General features: G+C 36.3%; 1 protein-coding gene across 1 annotated transcript; it reads right to left on the reverse strand.

The window, feature by feature from the left end:
• Positions 1-4,439: 4,439 nt before the first annotated feature.
• On the reverse strand, positions 4,440-9,715 carry LOC134668323 (acyl-CoA Delta(11) desaturase-like). The gene is made up of 3 exons (XM_063525805.1): positions 9,514-9,715; positions 9,046-9,382; positions 4,440-4,950 (listed from the first exon to the last, which is right to left on the reverse strand). The coding sequence occupies exons 1-3, from the start codon at positions 9,713-9,715 to the stop codon at positions 4,440-4,442; spliced, it is 1,050 nt and encodes a 349-aa protein (XP_063381875.1).
• Between the last annotated feature and the right edge of the window lie 363 nt (positions 9,716-10,078).

The raw sequence follows: 10,078 nt of genomic DNA on the forward strand, positions 1-10,078 counted from the left end.
ATACCTTAACTAAATAAACCACTATGATTACCTACCATAAAATGTAGGTATAAAGTATGATGATGCCAATCTTACTAACCCCTCCCGCTTAAACCCCCGTACACCGCACCGCATGCGCCATTAAGTGGGTTAGGTTAGGTTAGGTTTGAACTGCGATCCTCACAGAACCGAACAAGGGTTAGGTTAGGTTGAAACTGCGAGCCTTACAGAAACGGAATACTACTTGAAAAGTGGGTTTGATTAGGTTCGAACTGCGATCCTCACAGAACCGAACTGCTATCTGAGAAGTGGGTTAGGTTAGGCTAGAACTACGACCCTTATGGCTCCTCTACACGATGGGCCAACTCCGCATTTATGCGTTAGAGGGAGCAAGTAATATTGCTATCTCATTCTACCGCAAGGCTGCGTCCCTTGGAGTGGCCGGCGTTGGCCCATCCTGTAGAGGAGCCATTACAGAAGCGAAATGCTAGTAGAAAAGTGGGTGGTTTTACCTCCGTTTCTACATAGTGTATTATCTACAATAATCTTTCACCGGCCCCCAAAGAAGTCGGTTTTTTTTTCTTAAAAATTATCTACTGACAAGATTTGCTTGACCAAGTATAAGTAAATAGATACCCAACCCAACTAAATACAAAGGGGTAGATAATACGTTTAAATTGCAAAACGTAATTCAAGACCAAAAAAAGTAAGAAATGTTGCCATTTTTTTACTAGCGCGTCTTGTATTTATGTACAAATAAGTAAATAAAAGTGCTTTTTTAAATAGTAGGAGTAAAATTACTAATGAATAAATTATCTTAGCGTGGTCATTTATCAAAATGAATTTACTATTTTACAAACAAATTATTGCAATGGCAACATTTTCTTACTTTTTTTGGTCTTGAATTACGTTTTGGAGTATAGTTGACTGTTTGATGCAGGGTGATTCAGGAGGACCACTGGTGTGCAAAGATACTGGAGACCCGAACGACAGAGGCTACGGAGTAATTGTCGGGGTGACGTGCGGATACGCGATCCGAAGTAGCCGCCATGACAGCTTCTTTACCAGGGTCACCAGCTACTTGAAATTTCTCAGTGGGAACGAAGCAACGATCACCACGCCTGTATTTTGTATTGTTTTACTGTCGCAAATTATATCGAACTTTAATTGACATTTTATTTTAATCTTCTAACCAAAAAACTGCTAGATATATGCATAGAGTACCTACAGTGAAACTAGAATATGTGACGTTATCTATGAAAAGGGACCTTATTGTCGATGGCGCTTACGCCATTAGTAACGATGCTCCGATGTAAATTATGTAAATACAATGCCGCGCGACGCTGTGCGGTGTAAGCGCCGTCGACAATAGGGTCCCTTTTCATAGATAATGCCCCATATTGTCACTACTCCACCATTTTCTATGACTAAATATCTAATATGTGATAATAGTACCTGCGACGATACAAGTAGGAAATTCACGAGTGGGAATAAATTGAAACACGATCGAAGGGGAAGAAGGGAGTGTTTTTAATCGACACGAGTTGTGTATTAACGGGTTGGCTTAAAGTAATGAGAATTTTTGTTTTCGGACATAAAGACAAAAAGACAATGGCCATGGATTTCTGGATGTTATATTGAAGAACTATGCAATATCCAACATTAGAACCAAATTCAAGAATGAAGTAATTGGCCTCCCTTGTGTTAGTTTACGTAACATGCTTCTGACCGTTTGCTTTTCACTTTGGACAAACTACCAAGTACTCTCTGACTGATCGTTTTGTAATTACACGGTAAAATTTATTTTATTCTATAATATTTTTGCCTACTATCGCAATATACATATCAGAGTATATAATATTTGCCAAAATTCTTCGATTGATTTAAGTCTTGGGGATATTCTAGGGTTGGAAACGTTTAGTCGTTTTTCCGCGAGAGCCTAAAACCAGTTAAAAACGTCATTGCATACATTTTACCAAAATATGATACATAAACAATTTTCTCTAAATATCAATCAGTTGCAGATTTCATGAAAATGTTAATCAGTTAGCAATTGTGAATGATGGCATGATATAGATAACAAGCTAATATGCCGAAATAATTAAAATTAACGGCAATAAAACAGTTATGGAATGTAAATAAAACGTTGTCCAAAGCATGACGCAGAGGGTTTGAACACAGTTATGAGAAATCGGATGTGGGAGATGTTATAGTATATATAATGTTTTCTTGTAATTTAAAATATGCTCTTGTTTGTCACTGTAAAATTTCGAAAACCCACAGCTATTGTCTTTTTTTTTATATTTCCGAAAACGAAAATTCTCATTACTTTAAGCCAACCCGTTACTTGTATCGTCCGTGTATGATATTATTTAAATTTTCATCGAAGGGGAAGAAGGGAGTGTTTTTAATCGACACGAGTTGTGTATTACTTGTATCGTCCGTGTATGATATTATTTAAATTTTCCGCATAGGTAGGTAAGTGTAAAATAAGTTTTACGAAACTTATTGACAAGTAACGAACAATTGTTATTGAATAAATTTGTCTTTTATTTTATTTTACGCAACATTAAATAAATAATTGTAGGTATTACATAATTATAATTGTGAACTAAACAATAAGAATGTTAATTTATTGTTAATCTGAATGGCAATGTCAGTCAAGGACGTTACATAGCGTCTTTAACTGAAATTACATCAGTAGGTCAGTAGGCAATGATGGAGTACCTACCCTGACTAAGTGGAAATAATAGTACCTACATTGTGTAACGTGGGATGTAAGTGGAATATTGCACGAGAGTCTATTATATTCACGACAGCCGTAGGCTGGAGTGAATTAAAGACTCAAGTAACAATATTCTTACCCCTGGAGTTACATTACACACAATGTTTTTCATTTCTCATACCCAAATTTCAATTGCTTAAATTATAAAATAACAAAATCGCACTTGGCACCTGAAATGCTCTAGTGCAGAAACGTACCTCTTATTTTCTGCACACCTTTTAGAACAACAATGACCCTCTTTCAGAGCATGAGAAATAAAAACATTTTTAAACATAAACAAAAATATTAAATAATAAACGTCGGTATTTTAAAACAAAAGTCCTTTATACCTTGAATTTAACAAACAAAATACTTTATTGTAGGTACATAAAAGAGCACGTTACATAATAAACTTAGTACACAAGAGTTTGTACAAACATGACAGTATGTAGTGGTCAAACTTTCGACCCCTAAACTAAGTAAGCACCTGTGCCTTAGGGGCTAGAGTTAGTCCAAATTCGATGTTAAAATAATATGTAAAGGTCATAGTACAAAGTATGTATTTTACTTAAAACCTACGTGGTTCGTATAAATTAGTGATATAATTAAAAAAAAGTTAGCTTTTTTTTCACAATCCATAACACAACTAACTATCCAGTATCCGGCCGGATATTAAAAAGATGGCCGGATACTCCGGCTACCGGATAGTAACCGAATATCCGGTGCATCTCTATTGTTTACGGAAATATATCACACAGGTAGGTATAGTATAGTAGGTACATTGCTACAGAGGCTGGGAAGTAAGGGGTTGCCGGCCGAATACCTACATATAGACGAATACCTACGAATAGTCATGAGGCCGATAACCCCTTTTCACGCCGAGATATGTATAGTGCTTTTCTTAAACATGCAATGACATAGGTAATAATACAAATTGATGATGATGATTATTGTTTCATGTCCTAATGAGATAGGTTATTCAGTGCGAGGGGTTCTTAAGATGAACGAAAATTTCTCTATGACGCACGGTTTAGGAGATACAGCCCTATAAATATATTTTTTTCCTTTTTGTTTTTTGTTGTTTTTTTTCTTTTTTTGTGGTTTTTAAATAACATTACTTACGGGTTTTTTAAAGGGCAACGAAAATTTGATATCCTATTTTTTGCACTGCGACGTACGGTTTAGGAGAACCTAAACCCTTACCTTATGAACCTTGCCTTATGAAGTTTTTTTTTTGTTTTTTTATTATGAATTAGGGGTTTATTAAAGGGGAACGAAAAAGTGATTATTTTTGCGCTACGACGCACGAATAATAGTGTAGGCATCCAATTAGCGTGGTAGTCACAAAACGGACTTTTCTTAACAACTCACGCAATTTGGAAACATTATTTTATGAAAACTCCCTAATTTAAGCTTTCATTCCTAACGCACCCTTGAACTTAACCGAGTAAAAAAAAAACTCGGCCTTTTCATAACTTCTGTCTTGTAATTTTATTTTGATTCAAATAAAACACATGCATTTATTGCATTAAGTTTTTATTACAGTATAGATGATACTTTATACTTCCATTCCTCACTTTCCGTTGAAGTATATTATTCCAAACCTTTTATACAATTTAAATTATAATTTTACTACAACAAAGTAGCTCTTCCAACGTTTTGTGAACTTTATATCTTATTTTTACTATGTCTATGTCTATGTCTCTTTCACTTCCCTGTTAGGAAAGTTAACGTCGACAGCTTTATTATCTTTTTGAGACATCTGGTCATCGCCCCACCCCCACACATTGGTTCCATCACCAGTTCTTTTAGCTCTGAGGTCTATGGCTTTAGTTGAGACGGTTTTCATCTCAGACGCCCAGCCCAGCCAAGCGAAAAAATCAATAAATTTCGTTGTCAAGTTCAAAGCATTATTGCCTAATTCTGCAGTGCGGTAATCCCAGGGAAAAACATGGTGGTAATTATGAAAACCCTCCCCAAGGGCTAATATTGTTACAAGTATATTCTGGCACGGTAATATTTCCTTGTCATAGGGTTTTTGTCCATAGAAATGTGCAGCACTGTTGACCAAAAATATGATGTTAAGGGAGACTGTGTAGCGTAGAATTGTAAGATGCCAGGCGTTGTTAAGTGATTCTCCCCAGAAGTACATCGGAATCAGTGTAGGCAGCCCGAAGCATACGGTACCAATCATAGGTATGGCATACCTGTAAAAAATTAGACATACTTTCTTCAAAATCATAGTTCACGCGTATATTTAGAGCTTTTACCTATTTCGCCAAATACTCGTTTACTAGTAATTATGGCGAAATCTTGGTAACTTGCAGTAACATATTGTGAATAGGAAATACCAACCAAATTTTGATTTTGATTTCTCTAAGTCTTTGATGTCCACCATCACCTAGTTAATTCGGTTAGCTACGTAAGAATTAATACATATTATAAATGCGAAAGTAACTTTGTCTGTCTGGTCATAAGATACTTTTTATCCCGGAAATCAACCATTAAGGTACGGTGGATATAACCAGCAGTTTTAGAAAAAATGTAGGGCTTTTTTAGATCATAATTCATAAATGAATAAAACAGTTGCCAAAAAAATATGAATAGCAATCCTGAGGCCTTACTTTAGTAATGTCATTAATAATAGTAGTTTTATGATTTACAATTTAATTGATGGAATTTTAAGCCTTTAGCTCGATACATTTTTGGTACGGAACCCTAAAAATCACGAACATATAGGTTTAAGGGGGAGGCCTATGTTCAGCAGTGGACGTCTTATGACTGAGATAATGATGATGATGATGATAGGTTTAAAACGCACCATTAAATTTTTTTAAGTAACTAAGTAGAGGTATAATAAACTATTCGTTATGCCACTTTTCACCCCCTTAAGGTACAATCACATGCAATAATATGTACCTACTCTTGGAAGGCCGCAAACATCTTTTACACGCTCTTATGTCTCTACAAATAGGATCGTGTCAGATATTTTTGCGGCCTTCGATGTGTAATATATATTTTTGCAGGTAACAGTACAGTGATTAATACGTATCATTATTTCCGCGATCCCAGGCACGCACGGCCGTCCACATACCGCTCAGCGAAGCGGAACTGCACCTTAAGGGGGTGAAACTGGGATGAAATTTACTTACTATGTAAGTGGTGGGTACTTATATGGAAATACCTTCTTAATCTACGTAGATGAAGTCGCGAGCAGCAGCTAGTAACTTCGACCCGTGAGGTTGCGTGGATATTTAGAATAATGAATAAATAATAATCTTAGTCCCACAGTAAGCTCAATAAGACTTAGTTATGGGTTCTAAATAGACAACGATGTATAGATATAATCGATAGATAGGTAACCGTCACATAGTTATATTGCTCTTATTCGTGAATGGTTCCAGACTTTAAAACAGCCGCCTCTTGGCCGCCTCCTCACGAAAACAAAAAGACGTTAGTAGACTGGTTAATCTTTTTCAAACGGTTTGCTTATATATACCTGTATTTCTTCGTCTTTTAGAGGTTGGTAAACTTATGGGGTTCAGTGCGGTTGATAGCGGAGTGAGTTATGAAGTTGACCCAAAAATTTTTTATTAAGCTATGAGCTTCATCACATATGATCTTTGAGTAATTCTAAGCATTTCAAGCCTGGGAGGCAATAAGGGGAGGGGGGGTACAAAGATGGCCGCCACCCGTCATCATTCAAAAAAATCTGTTCTGGTCCTGGTGGCTACTAGGGCAAGTTTGGTATCATTTTCGTATAAACCGAAGACGTAGAATTCATTGCTGATATTTGTTTTTTTCAGCTTCATAGTAATTTTACAAGAAAAACGTAAAAAGATGAAAATTTAGGATGGAGATATTTGCTTTGAGAGCTAATAACTTTTGTATAGTAGCCAAAAATATCATATAAAAAATACTATAATAAAGCGTAATTCATGCAGATTCTAAACATATACACGTTGAGTAATATCCTACTGCAAAAAGATGGTGAAAAAATTATTAAATGATCGCAGCGCGGGTAGTTGGACTTTCGTTTATCTTGCGGACCGTCGTTTATCTTACAAAATGATCGAGTACGAGTATCTACGTAGGTATGCTTACTTCGCTAGATTTTATGAGGACGAATAAAATACTTTCATCCAGACATAATTCATCATACAGACATAATTTTATGCACTTTAATTTTAATGCACTTGCAACGATTTGAGTGGGGCCTAGTGTTATTTGACCGGTGTTTTCTGTAAGGTGGAGGTAAGTACGTACTTCCCCAGTTGGGCTCTGCTCGGATAGATCTGGAATGACATCCGCTGTGCTATGCCCTACCACACAAAGCGAGATGACATTTACAGTGCCCATATCTCTCTTTTGAACGTAGTTTAAGGATATACCCGGGTCCAAAATTGGGTCCGAGAAATAACTATTATAAATGAAATTATTCTAATAAAATAGCGCTCTTATTTTTGCTGATAATATTAAAACACTATTTATGAGAGAAATTGTACTACTTAGGAAGAGGAAAAATATTTATTTTCACGATAGTTTTCATGCTATAACTCACTTTAAGTAATTTTATAGGTACTTACTTGTTGTTTTTAATAAATAACTTCAACCTGCACATAACATTCATTTGGATTTAATTTGGTTTGATTTTGTTTGATATTTTACATTTAATATTTGCTTCAGGTCGGTGTGGTGAAAATTGTGTGTTTCACTCGGCGGCAAATTTTGTTTAGCCCTCGTTCTTTGAAACCCTTACAACGCTCAAGATTCCATTTTTTGAACCACTCACTACGCTCGTGGTTCAATTTTGAAATCTTTCGCGTGATCGGGTATCAATATTAGCACGAGCGGTTAAACAACAACTTTGCCCCCTTGTAAAACAAATAACTATTATGCGGAGAGCTTACATTTAGAAATCATAACAGCTATGTATATTTGTCATACTAATATAGGTTATGCAAGTATGACTTGGTGACAAACCAACGAAGCCCCGCCTCGCGGGGCTTCTATTTTCTGCTCTGAGGGATAAAAGCTAACTAACGAACCTAACCTAACCCAACCTGAAATTGCGGTTTTACATGATCTTATTTGTTAAGCGAGCCGCCCTCCTCTTTAGACATGGTGATACCTGTGTCTATTTTTTTAACCTATACCAGAATTATGTCTGTGTACTGGAAACTGCGGACATTAAATATACAGAAAGCATTTTATTCGTCATCATAAAATCTAGCAAAGTAAGCATAGTTACCTACGTAGATACTCGTACTCGACCATTTTGTAAGATAAATGCCGCCTAGCGAGAGTCCAACTACCCGCGCTGCGGGTATAATTTATAATAATTTTTTCACCATCTTTTTGCAGTAGGATATTACTAAACATGTATACACTCTAAAAAATGAAGACCAACTAAGAGCAGTTTCTTCTTAGTTGACGTTAAGTTAATTACAACAATTACGATCTTATATAAATCAATGAAAGCTGATTACTTAAAACAATAAGTGTATCTGTGATTGAACTAATAAAGTAGGTATTGATTAATCCTAACAATTGTATACCTTGCATCTATTATTAACTTGTTGACATAATTATGTAACGTAGGTTGATTCAATAAATATCAAGCTTAGTTGATCTTACTAGGGTCAATTAGTTACCATAATTCTTTTTCATGTATATATTGAACAAGATCTTAGTTGGCTCAGTTACATAGCAATAGTAAGATCAATCAGAATTACCTTATTTGAAATGTCGAAGTCCTTGTTAGGCTCGTATGGAATCAAGATGCTTGATTACGACTATCAAAATATTGATAGGGCCAACCAAATTTTTTTTAGAGTGTATGTTTAGAAGCTGCATGAATTGCGCTTTATTATAATATTTTTTGTATGACACTTTTGGCCACTATACAAAAGTTATTAGCTCTCAAAGCAAAAACATCCATCCTAAAATTTTAACTTTTTACGTTTTTCTTGCAAAATTACTATGAAACTGAAAAAAACAAATATCAGCAATGAATTCTACGTCTTCGGTTTATACGAAAATGATACCAAACTTGCCCTAGTAGCCACCAAGACCAGAACAGATTTTTGTGAATGATGACGGGTGGCGGCCATCTTTGTACCCCGTCCTCCTCGACTAGACGCACGCTTCTTATCGCCTCCGAGGCTAGAAATGCTTAGAATTACTCAGAGATCATATGTGATGAAGCTCATAGCTTAATAAAAAACTTTTGGGTCATATATGGCAGCGATCCGTAACTGACTCCAGTATGACAATACATATTTATTCTAACTAATACTCACTTCTTTTGGAACATAAGCACTGGATTACTGTAAACGTCGGACAAGTCGATAGTTTGTCCCTTCGACAAAACCTCTGGGTGCTTCCTCACCATTAACCAACCAATATGTGAGAAAAAGAAACCTCTCTTCGCGTTATGAGGGTCAGCATCTGTGTCACTGTACTTGTGATGGAGTCTGTGGTCCCTGATCCACTGCACGGCTGAGTTTTGGAACGACACAGAGTTCAATATGATGAGGATGATTTCCAATGCCCGATTGGCTTTATAAGCCTTGTGGGACCAGAGCCTGTGGGCGCCAGCCGTAATGCCGATCAATCCGCCAATACACATAATTACAGCTAAAATAAAAACATATTCTTTTTATAAAATCGAAGTGATAGTCTCGAACGCAATCCAGTATCCAGAAACCCTCAGAGAATAATGGTAGTTACTAGACCTGGCATATTGCGGAACAAAAACTCAGACTCACCCAGAAAAATTGTACCCCATTTCGCTGAAGTAAAACATAAATATAGGCCGTATAGGGCAGCTGTATGAAGATAGCTGAATGACAGTACATATCGGTACAGTATTTCGTAATCCCTTGGCTTTTGGATTAGTAGATCTTGCTGCGGTGATGCCTTTTCATCGCTATTTTTAGTCACGCCAGCTACATTTGGGCCATCAAGCATGATGAGCCTTTGTTTCTGTAAAAAAGAACCACGGTTAATGTGTAGTACCATGCAGTACAGTCAAGGAATTTAAATTCCGACCCATTTCGTACTTTGTCACAGTGACAACCGTATGAGGTCTCTAGCGGCTTTCATATTGATTGTCACTGTGACAAAGTACGAAATGGGTCGGAATTTAAATTCCTTGACTGTACATATATGAATCCATCCTACGATCACAAAGTTCAGTAAAAAATCCTGCCAGGAAAATACAATATTTTTGAGTCCAAGTTGTTTTGCACCGACTTGGTAAGCGTCAGAATATCGAGGTACCAAATTGCTATGAACATATACACTATTAGTTGTAAGAGCAATTGCTCGAAT

Source organism: Cydia fagiglandana, chromosome 10 (genome assembly GCF_963556715.1).
Source record: "Cydia fagiglandana chromosome 10, ilCydFagi1.1, whole genome shotgun sequence".
Classification (NCBI taxonomy): domain Eukaryota; kingdom Metazoa; phylum Arthropoda; class Insecta; order Lepidoptera; family Tortricidae; genus Cydia; species Cydia fagiglandana.